The sequence below is a fragment of the Chelonoidis abingdonii genome, chromosome 4, assembly GCF_003597395.2.
Source record: "Chelonoidis abingdonii isolate Lonesome George chromosome 4, CheloAbing_2.0, whole genome shotgun sequence".
Classification (NCBI taxonomy): domain Eukaryota; kingdom Metazoa; phylum Chordata; order Testudines; family Testudinidae; genus Chelonoidis; species Chelonoidis abingdonii.
In genome coordinates, this window is record NC_133772.1 from 6,526,924 (window position 1) to 6,546,001 (window position 19,078).

The 19,078-nt window shown below is 54.6% G+C and overlaps 1 protein-coding gene across 8 annotated transcripts in view; it reads right to left on the minus strand.

The window, feature by feature from the left end:
- The window catches only part of SPTB (spectrin beta, erythrocytic), a 117,971-nt gene that overhangs the window by 78,584 nt on the left and 20,309 nt on the right, over window positions 1-19,078 (minus strand). For 6 of the 8 annotated variants that reach the window (XM_075065871.1, XM_075065873.1, XM_032775847.2 and 3 more), the window contains exons 2-3: window positions 6,747-6,945; window positions 1,868-2,019 (exon numbers count right to left, since the gene is read on the minus strand). In XM_075065871.1, coding sequence (XP_074921972.1) covers window positions 1,868-2,019; window positions 6,747-6,834 — 240 coding nt within the window. In that variant the 5' untranslated portion in view covers window positions 6,835-6,945. Of the gene's footprint in view, window positions 1-1,867; window positions 2,020-6,746; window positions 6,946-8,761; window positions 8,934-13,199; window positions 13,361-19,078 lie in introns of all 8 variants that reach the window. The other 2 variants (XM_075065872.1, XM_032775846.2) reach the window with 2 other exon arrangements.

The following is a 19,078-nucleotide window of genomic DNA, read 5'->3' on the forward strand; positions in this document are numbered from 1 at the left end:
AAGAGAAGAGATTTAAATTTGGGCAATTGGATCTTGGATTATCAGCAGATAAGTCTGCTTAATGGTCTATGAGGGGATGTTGGAAGGGATGGGATCTGAGTTACTGCAGAGAATTCTTCCTGGGTGCTGGCTGGTGAGTCTTGCCACATGTCCAGGGTTTAGCTGATCGCCATATTTGGGGTCGGGAAGGAGTTTTCCTCCAAGGGCGGAATTGGCAGGGCCCCTGGAGGTTTTTCGCCCTTCTCTGCACGTGGGATGGCGTCACTTGCTGGTGGATTCTCTAGCAGCTTGAGGTCTTCAAACCACAATTTTGAGCGACGTTCAATAACTCAGTCATGGTAGGGTTGTTATAAACAGTGGGTGGTAGGGTTCTGTGCCGCTTTGTGCAGAGGTTCAGACATAGATGATCATATTATGGTCCCTTCTGACCTACGAGTCTATGGTCTATGAGCCCTGTTCCTGTCATCGAATAAACCTCTGTTTTACTAGCTGGCTGAGAGTCACGTTTGACTGCAAAGTGGAGGTGCAGGACCCTGTGGCTTCCCAGGACCCCGCTGAGGCGGGTTTGCTGTGGGAAGTGCATGGAGGGGCAGAGGATGCTGAACGCTCCAAGGAGAGACCCAGGAGGTGAAGCCATGTGAGCTTCTTGCTCTGAACAAGTCTGCTCCAAGGGAGAGGAGGCTCCCCAAAGTCCTGACTGGCTCAGTGGGGAGCAGTTCCAGAGCATCGTCCAGGGACTTCGTGACAGCGTCTCAGACTTTGAACAAAGGGATTTGGCCCAGATCGATAGGAGCTTCCACCTATGGACAGTGGGCCCAATCCTGGGCTGAGGGGATGCGGCCAGCCACACTGCTGCTGCAAAGCAGCCCTCGCCCCAGTCCTGAGGGAGGATCCTGGATGGAGTAAAGCACCCACCTCAACCAGATCACCTCCCTCCCCCCCAGATGGTGACATACGGGAGGGGCCTATGCCCAGGCTTCTCTGCCCTCTGGCTATTCCCACCAGGGCCGAATACTGGCGGCTGGAGTCAGCTCAAGCAGCCTTTGGGGCCAAACCAGAACGGAGCCACATGTGGGGCCGTGCAAGGGGCCACTCCGCCACCTTCCTCCGCAGCTGCAGCAGGGACTCCGGCCCAGCGAGTTTAAAGCAGCGAGCCTGGAGCTGGAAGCTACAGCCAGGCCAGGGCTGGGCAACCAGCTCTTCGCAGAGAGGAACGCATGGCCCAGGAGAGAGTGTTTTCCAGAGTCCTTCATTTTAATGTCTGGTAGCTTGTGGTGGTAGCAAGACTGAGCCCAGAGCTAGCAGCCGGGCACGTTCACACACACAGACCCACCTGCGCTTCTGCTCGTCAGTCCTTGGCCGCTAGCTCAGGCTGCTCACAAGGAGCCAGCTGGAGGGTGGCTTTTGTGGGGCAGGCATTTGTCCGTGGATCCCCGGATACAGAACCTTCCCCCCCGTCTCCCAGAGACCATGGAACACTCCACCACTGACAGATGGAGCTGCTGGTCGCTTCCACCCAGGGCAAAGGTGCACCTTGGGGGATGAAGTTGCACGGGGGAGACAAAGGTGCACCCTGGGGGATGAAGTTGCACCATAGGAGAGAATGGTAGCATGGGGCACCCGGACTACAACTCCCACATGGCACTGCAGCAGTGTTTCTGAAGCCAAATATTTCTGCCTGTGGTTTTCCACCGAGATGTGGAAGTTCTCCGCAGCAAAGCAAAATGTTTCCCGACCGGCTCCACTGCACCCTCTGAGGTGGCCACCTTTCAACACTGCCTCTTTCGACAACAGAGGGAAGGCTCGGCACAATACGTGTGGCCTGCATCACACAGCCCAGCGGAGGAGAAGGAGGAACGGAACTCACCAGGGACTCTCCTGAAAGCACTTCCAGGAGCTTGATAAGCATCCGCCCGTCTTGGAGGTCCATGTAGAGATCGGAAATGCGGCAGGTCATTCGAGCAAGGTGTGAGTTCACCCACTTGGTGAAGGTTTTCTTCTGCACAGCTTCCCGCTCATCTGCAATGGGAGAAAGGCCCACCGCCCTGCTGCAGAGTCCCGCACCAGCACCCCAGAACAGGAAGCCAAGAAACAACTACCCCAAGCCCCGCGGACCTGGGCCCTGCATCAGGCATGAATTCCCATTCAGGAGAGCACATAGGCATGCGCTTAGCTTGAAGAATGTCCTCAAAACCTATGTGTGGAGCTTGTGCTTCAATGCTTCCCTGAACTGGGGCCATGATACACCACACTTCATAGATTCCTACATTCCAAGGCCAGAAGGGACCATTGTTATCATCTCATTGGACCTCCTGGCTAACACAGGCCAGAGACCTGCTCCCAAATAATCCCTAGAGCAGAGCTTTTAGCAAAACATCCAGTCTTGATTTAAAAATTGCCAGTAATGGAGAATCCACCACAATCCTGGGTAAATTGTTCCAGTAAATTACCCTCCCTGTTAAACATTTACACCTTATTTCCAGATTGAATTTGTCTAGTTTCAGGTTCCAGGAACTGGATCATGTTAGGCCTTTGTTTGGTAAATTGAAGAGCCTATTACCACATTTCTGTTCCTCATTTAGTTATTTACAGGAAGTGATCAAGTCACCCATTAACCTTAGCAAGGAAATTTTTGATTTTTCTGTAGAAATTCAAATACCAAAAAATGCTGTCTGAAAACCGAAACATTCCAATTTTGTAAATGCAGCAGGCAGCCTCCCGGGAGCAGTTGTTCAGGTACCCTGTGGGCCAGGTTACCTGCTCAGACTACATCTCCCAAGATGCACCCTGGTCTCCCCCTCTTGGAGGAGGAAAGTGGTGCATCATGGGAGATATAGTCCAGCTGGGAGCCCAGCCCACAGAAGAGAATGGGACCATGAGGTACCCGAACTACAAATCCTACAAGGCACCATTGCAACATTTCTGTATTAAAATATATCAGGTTTTCAGCATTCAGTTTTTTGATGAAAAATGAACACTCTCCTTAGAATGCAGTGCTTTTTGCAAAAAAAAAAAAAAGAAAGGAAAAAAAAAAAAACTTTAGTCCAAAACGCAAATTTCCATGAAAAAAGTATTTCTCAGTGGAAAAATTCCCATCAGCCCCAGTGTTTATAGCGTGCCCAATGCAATGGGGCTGCAATGCTGCCTATGGCCGGTGGGTGGCAGTGCAGTACAAGTTATTATTAGTAATAATAACCACTGATAAGAATTTCTGGCCCCTGGTGGACCCAGCACCTGGTGCAGGGCATGGCACCTTCCTGCACTGGATATGGATTCTCTGATGTTCCATTGAGGCTGCATCTTAGCCAGACAGAACCTCACGGCGAGCATGTGCCTGTGTCTCTATCCCCCTTCCTCTCCATGCACCCTGCTGCATTTGCACCCAGCTCTAGGGTGTGCCAGTCACAGGGAGCGCTTTCTGGCTGCAGTGGGGCAGTGCATTTCGCCTTTGCAGCTGGCAGCGCTCCTTCCACCTTCAACAGTCTCACTGCTCCTTAGTGACAGCAATGGGCTGCAGCACACAGCCAGGACTGGGAAGTGAGTAATAGCAGCACAGTGAGGCCGCCTGCTTTTCCTTCCATTACTGTTTCGATTAGTGTAGGGCCTGAGGCGGCTCAGGGGACCAAGCTTCTGCTCTGCTGGCTGCTGCACCAACAAACTGAAAGACAAGCAAGCAGCCAGCGTTGCTGGCAGGCTCACTCCATCCTTCCCCGGTAAGAAAATGCTGTTCAGGGAGGGGTTTTCCGCTCCTCCACTTGGCCCCACACGTTAAAACGAAAGCGCAGCAGGGCCCTGGGCAGCGGTGACCAACGCCTCTCACACAGAGGGCATCTCTGCTGTGGGAAACAGAGTTACACGGAGTTCCCTGGGAAAACGCTACATGCAGATGATGTGCCAGGGTGGCCGGTTCCTTCACGGGTCAGGGGGCCTAGGGGCAGCCAGCCCTGTGCAGTTAGTCCGACCCCACCCCTTCTGCCTTGGGGGTGGCACTTACAAGGAGCTCCTGTGGGAACCAGTACTGCTCCAGCTGGGAGTGCTGGACTGAACAGCTGCAGCTGGGCTGAGCCAACAGGTGCAGGCAGTAAAGAAACGGTGGGACATGGACTGCAACTTGGGGCTCCTGACTCAAGGAAAGAGACACTGAACTGGGGTTGGGCCCTGGAGGGCCAGTGTGTGTGAGGCCTAACTAGAACACTCCCCTCCAGGGGTCCAGTTTCATTATCATGTCTGTGATGTGGCGCTTTCCCCTAAGCACCCAGGGAAAGTGAGGCAGGGCACTCTGGAGGGGGCTGCCCAGTGACAGGCTGCTTCTCCTGAGCCACAGCGGCAGATGGGAGCCTGGTACACTGGAAGAACAAAATTAAACCAATAATACTTCATCAGTTGAAAGAATTTCCATCATGAATGGGTGTGAAGGAGGGGGCAGGGGTAGCCCTGAGCTGGGAAAAGCATCGCGGAAGTGGTTCTCATCAGCCACCATCGGCTTCAGGCTCCCTCTAGACTGGGCCAGGAAACCAGCACACTGATCATTTCCCACATGTGAATTGCAGTTGGCTGCAGGTTCCAGGCGGCTCCTGACAGACCTTAGCTAATCGCTCTCCAGAGACAGCTTAGCTCATTGCCATGTAATGGATACTTTCCTCCACCAGCCGTGTGCCACTTGCGCGGGCCTGGCAGGGGGCTGCTGCATGGTGACCAGATGGCAGACGGACGCTCCGCCAAACCAGTTCTCCATAGGCACAGAGCCGCCTACAGGCATCCTGCCAGGGGCATAGCTTAGAGCACCCCCTTAGCTGCTCTAAACAACTCCAGGGCTGGGCAGCGTAGGAGCAGAGCACTATGGCTGGCTGCCTGATGTCTCTCCTCCCTCCTCTGAGCCCCAGAAGAGTGGACAATTCCCTGCTCAGAGCTGAGGCCTTAGATTTGGGATGCTCTGCATCTCTCCCTGAGACAGCAGTAGCAGGCTGCAAAAGGATTCCAGGAAACAGATGCCTGACCCAGGCTCCTACTAGCTGAGGGAGGGGAGAAATGCTTTTCTGAGACTCTGTTTATAAACGTACAGTGAGCGCCATTTTTGGCTCTGTTGCTGGCCTGCTGGGCGACCTTGGGCAAGTCCTTTGCCTGCTTTGTACCTCAGTTTCCCCACTTGAGAAACAGAGATAATGATCCCAACCTCCTTTGTCAGGTGCTTTGAGATCTACTGATGAGATATGCTGGATAAAGGCTAGGTTCGTTATCAACGAGGCCCCCTGCAAGGCACCGCATTGTTCGCCCGGTGCAGGAGCCCTGGACAGCTCTGCCAAGGAGCCCAGGGAAAGCCGAAGGTCACAGCAAAGGGCAGGCAGCATTTTTCCATTGAGGCTGGTTTTCAACAGCCGCCTGGGAGCTTTGACTGAACGTTTTCTGAAAAGTGTCAGCTTCCTGCAGAAAACGGCCAGGGTTTGTCCAGAGAACAGAAGCACCAAAACCAAAATGATTTGGGCCCAGAGTTTAGGGGTTTCTGATGAAAGGTTGAAATTTTCAGCAGAGAGGGAAAAAACGAACAAAAATCTTGTCATTTCTCACCAGCTTTACCCCCGACTCCCATTCCCTGCCAGGCTCGCGAGGTGGGCACTGGGCAGGGAGGGGTTAAATGGCTGGAGGGCAGAGGCAGCTAGGAGGAAGAGGCAAAGAGTGGCTGAGGGGTGGGGGAAATATTGGGAGGGGGACCTAGATGGTGGCGCTGTGCCCACAGGGGAGAGGAGGGAAGGGGAGGGCTGGGCCAAGTCTTCATCTGGAAGATATAAAGGCCCAGAAAAGACAGAAGAATCTTGTAGGGTTTTGACTTGTCTGGTGCTCAGCCCCAGTCCCGACCGGCCAGCCCCGACCTGAGATCCGAACAGTTGTGTGTCTATCCGGCCACGTGTCTGAGTCCACAGGCACGGGCTTATATTTTTCCCAGTGAGTATTCCACCCCCACTCTGCCCTGAGGCCCCGCCCCCTCAATCCCTTCCCTGAGGCCCCGCCCTCGCTCCGTCTCTGTCCACCCCTGCTCCACCCTCAGGCCCCGCCCCCTCAATCCCTTCCCTGAGGCCCCCCCCTTGCTCCATCTCTGTCCACCCCTGCTCCACCCTCAGGCCCCGCCCCCTCAACCCCTTCTCCTGAGGCCCCACCTTCACTCCATCTCTGTCCACCCCGCTCCACCTCCTTCCCTCCAAGAGCCTCCCGCCATCCACCAACAGCTGATCGGCAGGGCTGCTTGAACAGCTCTGGCTGGTGGGTGCCAAGCACCCACTTTTTTTTTTCCAGGACTCACGGAGTTGGCACCTATGTCTGCGCTACTCCTCAGCCCGAGACCCAGGCAGATTCTTGGAGCCTTACAGTGGCTACATGCCACCCCAGTAAGTTTCCAGCACCCCTAGGGCAGAGTTTAGTTCAAACAGTCAGTGACTGACCATCCAACCCCAGTGATGGCATGTGCTCCAGAGTTCTTCTACCCAAGGGAAACCGTGACTGTCCCCTGTGCTGGGCTCAGGGGGTCTGTTCTACTGTACCCTGCCCAGACCCCATCTGCTGTGTTATTGGGGCCCCGACTCAGCAAAGCATCCTCTTGCCAGCAAAGCACGTGCTGTTTTTAAGTCAATGGGGCTGCTCAAAGTCTCCGAAGGTTCAGCAAAGAAGAGGCCCAGAAGGGCTCAATCTGGGAGGTGCTGCGCCCCCAAGGGGGAACGACGCTACCAAGCGCACTGAGGAGTTAAGTGCGGTACCTGCCAGAGCTTTGATGCGAGATCTCTCAAAGAGCCGTGCAGAGCTGTTGTCGTTGTCCAGCTCATCGTCCGAGGCTTCCCAGCGCATGTTGATCTGGCTGTACTGCTGCTGAATCTCCAAGTGATTGTAGTCGGGGGTGGAGGTCAGGTTCCGGCCCCTGCCACAGCTGCTCTGGCTTCCGTTACGGGGAAAGAGGCCCTGGGGGAAAGCACATGGGAATGTCAGCATCTCCCTGGGATGCTCAGGGGAAACTGACAAGTCGCGTCCCACACAACTGGCTCATTCAGGGGAGCCACGCGTCGTCATGGCCATTGGCACCAATTTCTGCCCCAAGCTCTGGGACGTTATGAAATATTGCAGCAGTCGGACAGCCCGGCCGAGCTGAACGCACTCGAACCACTGTGCCCAGTAGGTGGTGACGTAACTCACAAGAAGCCCTGTATGCTTGTGCCTACAGCGCTCTGCTTGTATCACTTGTCATGCCAAACACCTGTCACTGAACTGAGTGAAAGTGACGGAGCAGCGCCTGGCCAACTGGAGAAATGAGTGTTAGGAATATTATCCGGACACTAAGGCCCTGATTCAGAAAAGCGCTTGAACACATGCTCGGGGTTGCCGATCCTTGCCATATATTTAGGCCACAACTTCAGGAGTCCTGTGATAAGGCAAGAATTTCACCTTTAACTTTTTTTAAAGTCTATTTCTAGCTCTCCTGGTTGCAGAGAAAAGCGGGAAAATGTGACCTAAAGAATTACTTGGTTAAAATATCCAGATTTTTTAAACCCATCTCACGCTATTCTGGGCTTGATTTGTGATTTTTGAAAGCTTCAGGTTGGTGACCCAGTTGCTTCACTTCAGGTAAATACTTAAATTCCACTAATTTTAATAAGACAAACATAGGTTTGATTTTAAGCCTGTGCTTAAATACTCTCTTGAATCAGGGCCTACATCTCCCTAGCAGCACAGTTGAAAGGAGCAGCAGTAAACACCATGCCAGCTTCAAAACACCACTAGCATTTGTACATCACTGCATTATTCCAGCTGTCCAGAAAGCCTGGCCTCAGGGAAATTCCAATATTGTTTTATCCTCAATCAGGAGGAAAAATTGACATATCAAAACAATAGAAAGTTCCAAAAAGAGTTAGGTATGAAATGTGTTGGGTCTGCACTTCTGATCAGCATATTTCCGCTTGGTTCTGTGGGAATCGTTGCCCACTGAGCTGCAGCAGTGCCTCATGGGAGATGTAGTCCAGCCAGGCTCATAGAGGAGAATGACAGCATGAGGCACCCCAACTACAACTCCCATGAGGCCCCACAGGAGCTCAGGGAGACATAGATTAATGTCAAATTGACCCAAGTTGAAATATTTTCTTTAGATTTATTTTTTCCCCAGTGGAAATTTTTTTTAAATTGGTAAAATTTGATAGAATTCTGAAAAAAAAATTGGTAAAAATCCATACAAATTTGGTAAAATTCCATAAAATTTTTGCGGAAAGTGCATTTTCCTTGGAAAAAACATTTTGATGGAAGATTCTTGACCAGATTGGCAGTTTCCTTGGAAAGTCCCCGTGAAACAGAAAGAGAGTTACAGGAAACATCTGCTGGTGTGATGGTTCCAGTCCTGCGCCCTCCGTGAAGCCCGGCTAGATACTTGCGGAGGGGGCAGTTGTCCTACACCAAAAAGTCACTCAATCACTTGTTACCTTCCCTAACAAGCCTGCCCTGGCCAAAGGGGGAAGAGGCCAGGGAGAGGGTTCATCCCATAGCAGGCAAGAGGCAGGGTGACCCACCCTCCAGGGCTGCACTTTGCTTTCCATGGAAATGCAGCCTCCTGTGGGGTAAAACACGTCCACTGTTTAACAGCATGCAGCAATACTTCAAAGGCAGGGAGTAAAGACCAATCCCATTTACTGTGGAAGCTGCACCTAAAAACGAACTATCAAGCGCAAGGACACCTCTCTGCCTGTGTCAGATGGTCACGCGTAGGGCAGGACAGCCAGGTGGCAGCACACACCTTGACTCTCCAAAACACACCACGGTGCCAGTGGAACCGAAAGCAGAAATCACACCATTTGGGTGGAGATTTCGAACGTGTCCAACTGACTGCCACGTCTGGCCAGGCTAGATTTTGATGAACACTGGAAGACAGCCCAGTTCTCACTGCCAATGAAACTCTGAGCCAGGAGCTGCAAAAACAAGCAGCCTAACTTTAGAAAGCAAGGGCTACTGTATGCATAGCCCCACACTGGGCCTGGCAGCCCAGCAAGAGCTCCGGGCTAGGACGCAGGAGGCCAAAGGTCTAGTCCGATCTCTGCCACTGCCCTTCTAGGTGAGCCTGCGCAAATCACTGCCCTATCTCCCTCTGCCTCAGCTTCCCCACCTACCCAGGGGAGGTACTGATATTTGGTAAAGTGCTTTGCGAGCAAGTGAAGACAAGTGCTAGGTAAGAGTTGATGCAGGGTGTCCCATGTCCCTGAAGAGTTTCCTAACCACTGGGCTATGTGGGGGTAGGATGAGAAACGCTACTCTGCCCCTGAGAAACCTTCCCAGTCCAAATGTGATCACAACTGCTCTGTTCCCATGAAAAGTTCTGGCTTCCACAAATCAGCATTTTCCAATGAAAAACACACTGTTGAAAAAGTCCTGCCTGGCTCTGTTCCCTGCGCCCCACGTACGAGGACAGACAAGGGCACAGAACGGGAGAGCTGCCCGGCTCCGCTCTGTGCACCCCACATATGGGGATGGATGAAGGCATAGAATGGGGGAGCTGCCCGGCTCCGCATTCTGCACCCCGCATATGGAGACGGGTGAGGTGACAGGAGAGCTGCTATCCAAGCAGCAATCTCTTTCCAGGGCACCCTGCCCAAGAAAAGCCCCTGGCATGCATCTCTCATGGCCACTTCAGGCAGAGAGTGGACGGATTGACGGAGTTGGTTGGTCAAGCTCTTTCCATTAAGGCTGGTTGGAGTTGTGCCAGCAGAGAGCTCAGCCAGAGGGGTTTGAATGGGGAGTGCCTGTGAAGAGTCCATGTTTAATCTGCTAAGAAGGATTTGGTGTCTCATGCAGCTTTGAAAGAGCTCATCGGGCGCTGGCTTGTTGAGAGTGTGGCCAAGCCACCGGGGGCACATCTGAGCCGCCATCTCTGGTGTTTACGGGAAAGGATGAATATATCAGCTTGGGGGGAGAGGTGGCTCCCAGACAGGCAGCCACCAGGCACCCCGGTTCCCACTATGGATGGATCCAGTACTCCAGACTTCAGGGTCCCCTGCATGCAATGCCCATTTCATAGCTGCTAACAGGCTCCGCCCTGCCCGTTTGCCCGGGATCCTCTGTGCTGTTCTCTGGGGTAAGGCACGTCCAAGCTGATGTTTTGCTTCCCCTCCAAAGAGGAGATCCTGCTGAGCTGTCCCAGCTCTGCACTCCCACCCCTGGCCAGAGCCGCCCGAGTGCTGCGGCAGGAGACACCGGTGGCTTGCTGCAGGATGCACACATGGGAAAGAGGCAGGACTGATGGGGGGTACCCAGCTGCTCGGGTTTCAGTACAGGCTGGGGCTGGCTTTTCATGGGCACCTCGGTACAATGGCTTTGTGCCTAGGGGGCGTCTGTGGCCCCGACCTGCTGCCAGTTCCCTGGAGGAGCAACCCCAGCAGCCCAACGCCCTGGGGGAATCGCCGCCAGGTTCCCCTGCTCACAGCACCCAGCTGCAGGGCAGCCTGCACCCCTGTGCTAACTGACTCCAGCGCTGCATTCCAGCGGCTCCTTGCCCAGTGGTTATCACCATAAAGTGGGGCTAACGGCGGGTTTGCAGAGCTAAAGGAAGAGCCGGGCAGAAAGGGAGCGGAAGGATCTTGGGGTGGGAACGAGGATTGCCTAAGCAGGCCTGGATTTCAGTGGCTTTCCAACCCTCCTGAGGTTCAGCCTATCGCTGGTTACCAGGTCAAACCACCATGGTCTGTAGATCTGTTCTCTATGCTGGATCACTTCCCTGGCTCCACCTGCCTGCCCCATGTGAAGCCGTTGATATCAGCGCAGCTTGAGTGCTGCTTTAGAATAGACATTGAGCTTGTGTAACACGCACCATGCACAATGCTGTTATTAATTATTAGCATTACAATAGCACCCAAGGGCCCCACGGCAGATCAGGGCCCCGTTGTGCCAGGTGATGCACAGACACACAGCGAGAAGCTGACACTGCCCCAGCTAAGATCAGGGCCCTGTGGTGTCGGGTGCTGCACAGACACACAGTGAGAGACAGGCCCTGCCCCAGCTGAGATCAGGGCCCTGTGGTGCCGGGCGCTGCACAGACACACAGCGAGAGACAGGCCCTGTCCCAGCTGAGAGCAGGGCCCCATGGTGCCGGGTGCTGCACAGACACGTAGTGAGAGACAGGACCTGCCCCAGCTGACATCAGGGCCCCATTGTGCCAGGCGCTGCACAGACACACGGCAAGAGACAGTCTTTGCTCTGAAGAGTTTGCAGTCTAAGCACACGGGGAAAGGAAACATTCAAGTCACACAGCAGGTTGGTGGCACAGCCAGGAACCATACCCAGGTTCCCAGACTCCCAGGCCACAGGCCTGCCCATGAGAACACACTCCCTCTCTGACTGCACTGTGGAACACTCCATTTCCTTAACACCAATCTGCTGGGCTCCCTCATGGGTCCAGGCCTGCATTGCTGTAGGCATGGCTGGGTCTCAGTAGACCTGCAGCAAAGTTTTAATGGATGCTTCTCTGTGACGGGATTTCTTTTGGGAAGGAAGTACACTCGCCTGGCTCACTGGGCAAATCTTCCCTTCCTGGAGCAGCCACCTCACCTCCTTTCCAGGAGGTGTTCGCCTCTCCCATGCTGGCCTGGCTGCTGGCAGCCGGCTGCTGTGACGAACTGGGACCGTTCTTAATGTTTGCTCTGAACACTGTGTTGGTGCCTCAGTGTCCCCTAGGCAGTTCTTAAGTATCTAGGTGGTGGGATAAGGGTGTGTGATTGCTACAGAGGAAGGGGCCAGTGCACCTAAATGCCGGGCACTCTGTCTCCTAGCAACTGATGGCCTGGGCCCCTCCTACTGCACAGGTGCCAACTGAAAGTTGGGAGACAAAGGGATCAGGTGACCTCCTGGCCGGGAAAGGAGCTGAGCAGAGAGGAGGGCTGGAGGGGGTGGTTAGTCTGGAGCTTGCTGGGGACGAGAGTGAAGTGCAGACCTAAGGGTCTGGCTCACTGCCCCCAGAATGAGGACCCGGCCGAGGGTCTGGTTCGCTGTATCTACAAGCTCTGTTTTAGACCCTGTTCCTGTCATCGAAAAAACCTCTGTTTTGCTGGCTAAGAGTCACGTCTGAGTGCAAAGTGGGGTGCAGGACCCTGTGGCTTCCCCAGGACCCCGCCTGGGTGGACTCGCTGTGGGAGCGCACGGAGGGGCAGAGATGCTGAATGCTCATGAGAGCCAGGAGGTGAAGACGTGTGAGCTTCTTGCCCTGAACAAGTCTGCTCCAAGGGAGAGGAGGCTCCCCAAAGTCCTGACTGGCTTAGTGGGGAGCAGTTCCAGAGCATCGCCCGGGGACTCCGTGACAGCTGCCACGGGATGAAATGCTGAGACAGCGCACAGCTGACCCCGGAGCGCGACGTGGGGCTGCAATCTCACTCCGATTCCATGCAAGGCCTGGGAGGGAGGGGGGAGAAGGGGAGTTGTGGTGCACTCAGGGAATGGCAGTGGTGGAGCAGAGGTGAGCTGGGGTGGGCAGCGGTTCCCGGCCCCCCAAGGTTACTCTCCACGCCTGCGGGCCCCAGCTAACCTCTGCTCTGCCTCCTCCGATCGCGCCGCTACTTGCTTCTCCCTCCCTCCCAGTGCTTTTGCGCGCCAAGCCTGGAAGAGGAGGCGGGCCGGGGATTTGAGGAAGGGGCAAAGTTGGGAGGGGGCGTGAGCAAATTTGCCGCCCCTGCAAATTTACCACTCTAGGCCTAAGCCTCGTTGGCCTAGATGATAATACGCCGCTGCCTCTAGCTCACTGATCTGCCGTCCCAATACCATCCCCCCACCCACTAGAAAGGGCTCCTAAAAGCTTGTCCACACTTCAGTTTGTCATGAGTCAACCCCAGGTATTTTGTGTCCACAAACGAAATATCTTCTTGCCACTCACCTGGCCCAGAGGTGATGGGCTCAAACCAGAGGAACCATGGGAACCATGGGAATTATAGAGGTTGATCCTGAGTCTCCATAATGCCGTGGCCTTCTGGTAGGAACGCATCCCACAGTGCACAGCACGAACAGTCCCCGAATGCAGACAGCCCAGCAGCTGAGCAATGCACCATGGGACGTCTGCATAGTGCCCATTCTGACAGAGGGGAGGCAACACGAAACTTGATGACGGGAGTGCAATGCAAAGTGTACAAACTGATTGTTGTGGATCACTAAACGGGGGTGGGGGGAGACCTTGCACCAAGTTAAAAGCATAGACTTGCCTGCTTTGCCCGTTAACCTACTGGAGGGCAGCTAGGAGGGAGACAGGCCGATCGCAGATGGCACTGGCTGTGGACGAGCCTTCTCGGTGCAATGGAAGACTCCGGATGGGAACCCAGGCACTCCTCCGATTCCCTTTTAGAGGCTGGCAGGCTGCTGAAAGCTGAAGCGGAGAGCGAAAGAACCATTTGTGGGTGTGGCACTGGAGACGGCCTGGCACAGAGCTCCCAAGGCGTGGCTTGATAGCATTATCACCCAGCGCACTGAATAGCACAAGTGGCGGTATCACCCTGAACAGCTGGAGCCTACCCGCCACTATTCTGAACACACGAAACAAGCTCCCCAGGAGGCCTCCTCCTCTGTCTGGAATTAGGAAGAGGGCTTCCCAGCGTGCTGGGTGTAGAAATTCCCCTCTAAAAGTAGCATGGCTCCAAATAGCTTGACATGGGCGATATCAGCCCCAGCTGTCCCAGGCGGGGGGAGGCACCGCATGCCCATGCGGGTCATTTGAAAGATTTAGGTCTGAACAGTTACTATCTATAACTGTCTGGAAGCCATTGTCAATTCTAAAAGGGTCGGGTGTCTCTAGCTGCGCCGGCGCTCATGGGCTCAGCACCCGGGAGATTTAGGAAGATTAAAGTTATTCTTGCTAGGAAGAAAAGACATTCCAGGGGGAGAGAATCAGGCAGTTCTCACCACTCGGAGAAACAGCTGATGTCAAACAAGGTTGAGCCTCCCAGCAGACAGAGGAACCGCAGGGGAATGGGAGCCTGGCATTTTCATTTCCACTCAGCACAGCCCTGTTTTCCAGCATTGGCCAGCAAGTATTTTCTAGTGGAGAAGGCAGAGGGGGAGCAGCACTTCATAGCTCTTATGGACAGAAAGGACCAGCATGATCATAGAGTTTAGACTCCCCCATAGCACAGAACCCCCCACCCCTCTTCTCCGCCACAAGTCCCAGGCCCGGGTGAGAGCACGTCTGCAATACTGAGTCCAGTTCTGGTCCCCCACGGGTGAGACCGATGAATTCCAATGGGAAGAGGTGCAGAGAAGAGCTAGTTGGGCAAACAGGGGAACGGAGGGCCGACGACAGGGGCGAAGACTGGAAGAACTGGGCTTGTTTCGCCTGGCAAGTGCAGGAGGAAAGGCCCTGACTGCTGGGGGACACCAGGGAGGGTGAGGAGCTATTAAAGTTAGCGGACAAAGTTGGAACAAGTAGAAATGGCGCTAGACTGGCCAGCAGTGATCTGGGGCTGGGAATGAGGAGAAGGTTTACACCCATCAGAGGAGGGAGGTCCAAGAACAGCCTCCCAAGAGGAGCAGTGGGGGAAAGACCCTGAAGATGGGGCTGGAGCGGTTTATTTACAGGATTTTAGGGCAGGGTGACCTGCAGCAGCTGAGACGGGACTCGATGACCCAGGAGGGCCCGATGTCCAGTCGCACCAACACTTCTTGCCAATCTGCAGTGATCAGGAGCCTAGCATTTAGCCTTGGCTGGAGAAGCAAAGCACAGGGAGAGCTGCTGCTCTTTGCCTCCCCTTCAGAGCTGCCAGAGCTCTCAGCCTTCCCGAGGAGTCAGACACAGGCAGTCCGTGCCGCTCACTGTGCGCCCCTGGCACAGATAGGCTAGCATACACTGCCAACAGCCAGGCCAGGACAAGGAGCACAGCTCAGAGTTGCACCCGCACCGAGCACCGAGCCTTAGCTGTGAAACGTAAATGCCTCCCAATCCAACGTCTCCTGTGGGTCAGACATTCCCTGCCAGGTCCTCACCCGGCGCAAATCAGCAAGAGACTCCCATGGAGCAACACTAATTCCCACCAACTGGGCCCACTGTCTCCAATGCAGCTGCACTGATTTATACCAGCTGGGGACATTGACTGCAACAGAGCTATGGCCAATTGGCACCAGCTGGAGATCTGCCTAATGAACTCCAATGGAGCGAGGGCCCACAGGCAGCAGCTGAAGATCCCGTCCCCCTGTCTCTAGTGAAGCTATGACTGACTGACCAGCAAGGCATGTGTCCCTGCACCCACGTGCCTTCTGCTGGTCTCTGGAGCGCTGTGTGGGGGATGTTACAGAACCCCACGCCCTTTTCTAAGGGAGTCAGGGATGGCCCCAGTCTCACTGGCAGTGCCATGCATGGGCTAGAAGGGATCGGCAACCTTTCAGACATGGTGTGCCGAATCTTCATTTATTCACTCTGATTTAAGGTTTCGCGTGCCAGTCATGCATATTAACGTTTTAGAAGGTCTCTTTCCAGAAGTCTATAATATATAACTAAGCTGTTGTTGTATGTAAAATAAATCATGTTTTTAAAATGTTTAAGAAGCTTCATTTAAAATTAAATTAAAATGCAGAGCCCCCCGGACTGGTGGCCAGGGCCCAGGCAGTGCGAGTGCTGCTGAAAATCAGCTCGTGTGCCGCCTTCGGCACCCGTGCCACAGGTTGCCTACCCCTGTGCTATTGCTTTAAGGACAGCGGCCATGCCGGGGTCTTTGGCTCAGGTTTGGAGGGGGGCAACTGCAGGCTTTCCAGCACCCCATTCACATCCCATCCAGTAACCAGGGGAGCATCACCGGCTTCCTTCGGGAGCCGGGACCATATCGTGCCAACATAACTGCCAGCTGGGGAGCCCTGAAAACTACAAAAGTGGCTGGCTGGGCCCTTGCTGAGACTTCTGGGAGCCTTCGACCTGGTTCCACGGGACATTTTAGTTAAAAAATTCGAACAATATAAAGTGACCATGGCCCACATTAAATGGACTAACCCTGGCTGGGAGGCCTCCACATGTCACTGTAAATGGGCAATCCTCATCGAACAGGGGTGTCTCTAACGGGGACGAGCTGAGATCAGTTCCTGGCCCTTCGCTGTGTGACCTGGAAGTGAACCTGAACCCTGACAAAGTTTGCAGGTGAGGCAAAAATATGGGGAGGGGTAAATAATGAAGAGGACAAGTCAGTGATACAGAGCGATCGGTAAACTGGGCTCAGGCAAACAGAGTGTGTTGTAATATGGCTAAATGCAAATGTGTACACCTAGGAACAAAGAATGTACGTCATTCTTACCGGCTGGGACGCTCACCCTGGCAAGCGGGGACTGAAAAAGACTTGTGGGTTGTGGATAATCAGCTGATTGTGAGCTCCCAGTGTGTGACTCTGTGGCCGAAACAGCTAATGCGATCCTGGGATGTATAAACAGGGGAATCTCGAGTAGCAGCAGAGAGGTTATTGTACCTCTGTATTTGACACTGGTGTCCAGGGGCGGCTCTAGACATTTCGCCGCTCCAAGCAGGGCAGCATGCCGTGGGGGGCGCTCTGCCGGTCACCGGGAGGGTGGCAGGTGGCTCCGGTGGGCCTCCCACAGGCGTGCCTGCAGAGGGTCCGCTGGTCCCGCGGTCCGCTGGTCCCGCAGCTTTGGTGGACCTTCCACAGGGACGCCTGCGGGAGGTCCACTGGAGCCACCCGCCACCCTCCCGGTGACCGGCAGAGTGCCCCCTGCGGCATGCCGCCCCAAGCACGTGCTTGGCGTGCTGAGGTCTGGAGCCGCCCCTGCTGGTGTGACCACGGCTGGAATCCTGTGTCCAGTTCTGGTGCCCACAACTCAAGAGGGATGTTGATAAATTGGAGAGGGGTCAGAGAAGAGCCAAGAGAATGATTAAAGGGCTAGAAAACCTGCCTTATAGTGATAGACCTAAAAGTGCTCAAGTTAAAGGGGTGACTTGGTCACAGTCTATACGTCCCTACATGGGGAACCAGTATTTAATAATGGGCTCTTCTGTCTAGCAGAGAAAGGTCTAACACAGAGGGGGACACACTATGGCCCGCGGGCCACATCCAGCCCACAGGACCCTTCCCTCTGGCCCCGAGCTCCTGCCAGGGAGCAGGGTCAGGACAGGCTTGCGGAGTAGCCAGCCCAACTACCCAGCAGCCCGGTGAGTGGGGCTGAGTCTAGTCCATGCCCCCTTCCCTTCTGCTCCCCTCCCTCCCTGCCTCCCTTGCAGTCTCAGGGTGTGGCAGCGCTTTGAAGTGTGAGTGTGGTTGGAGCGCCAGCGCTGGGAGAGAGCTCTCCCAGCGCTGCATGTAAACCACATCCTCTACAGGTGTAGCTTGCAGCGCTGATTACACTGAGGCTTTACAGCGCTGTATTTTGCAGTGCTCAGGGGGGTGTTTTTTCACACCCCTGAGCACGAAAGTTGCAGCACTGTAAAGTGCCAGTGTAGCCATACCCACAGTTCCCCCAGCACCTGGGCAGTGTGGCTGCAGCTCCGGTTGGGTGGCCCGGCTATAGCGCCGCCAGACCTGGTGCTCCAGGGTGGACCTGTCAGGGGGCGGGGGGAGTTCCTGGGGGTGGGGAGAGGGGAGGTTGCAGTGGGGCAGTCAAGGGGCCTGGGCCCTGCTGCTGGGACAAGAGGCAGAGGCAAGCCAGGGCCCCCTCCTCTCCCAGCGTGCTTGGCCCTTGTCCCAGCAGCCAGCCAGACAGGGAGCGAGCCCTGCCCAACTGCCAGGGGAGCAGCCAAACGAGCAGGGGAAACATACAGGGAAAGGACTGAGCCCCCTTTTCCTCCACACCCAGGTAACGTGGGCAGGGAGAGCAGGAGGGTTGGATAAGAACATAAGAACATAAGAACGACCATACTGAGTCAGACAACAAGTCCATCTAGCCCAGTATCCTGTCTACCGACAGTGGCCAATGCCAGGTGTCCCAGAGGGAGTGAACCTAACAGGCAATGATCAAGTGATCTCTCTCCTGCCATCCATCTCCATCCTCTGACAAACAGAGGTTAGGGACACCATTCCTTACCCATCTGGCTAATAGCCATTTATGGATTCTTACCTCTGTGAATTTATCCAGTTCTCTTTAAACACTGTTATAGTCCTACGCTTTCACAACTCTCTCAGGCAAGGAGTTTCACAGGTTGATAGGGGGCTCCGGGGGGTGGTCAGGGGGCAGAGAGCAGGGGGGTTTGGATAGGATGCGGGAGTCCCAGGGGGCAGTCAGGGGTGGGGAGCAGGGAGGGTTGGATGGGGGTGGGGGTTCCGGAGGGCTGGATGGGGCCGGGGCCCATGCCTTGCCTTGCCTTCTGTACCCGATGTAGCCCTCGGACCAAAAAGTTTGCCCACCCCTGGTCTAACAGGATCCCATGGCTGGAAGTTAGAGCTAGACATATTCAGGCTGCAAGGAAGGGGTGCATTTTTGACAGTGAGCGTAATGAGCCATTGGAAGCATTTACCAAGGATTGTGATAGATTCCCCATCACGGACAATTTTAAAAATCAAGACAAACTTTGTTTTCTACAAGCTCCGCTGTAGGAACAATTCAGTGGCAGGTCTCTAGCCTGTGTTCGAAGGCCAGACTAGATGATCACTGTTGTCCCTTTTTGGCCTTGAACTTGAAGAATCCCAGCTCCAGCCCCCCTGCTCTCGACACTGGAGAGCTCTACTGCTGATGGCAAGAAACAGTTTTTAAGAAGGAGGAAAAACAAGCGAAAGCCAACCCCAGTTCCAAACCATCCAGCTGAAAACCTCCATAGTCCTTTATCTGGGGCTGGCAGAGCTATATGGAGCCCCTGGTTTATCTCCCGGCCTGTTCCATCCACACCTATGGGAATGCCTTAATCCGAAATACCACGCCTGGCACTTGGCTCAGTACCACTTTGGGGCTCAGAACCAGTAGCACGGACTTAGGCTGCAGCCCTGCAGGCTGCTCTGTGCAAGCAGCGTCCAGGTGGGCACATGCACAGAGCTGCTGGCGGGAGCGAGGCCTGGGGGTGGAAAGCAGCGTGTGAGTGTGATTCACGTCACATTAAAATCAGTTTCTACGGAGACAGCAAAAATGCCTGTCAGTTGAAAGCTGCTCGACTGTTTCATTGGTGGGATAA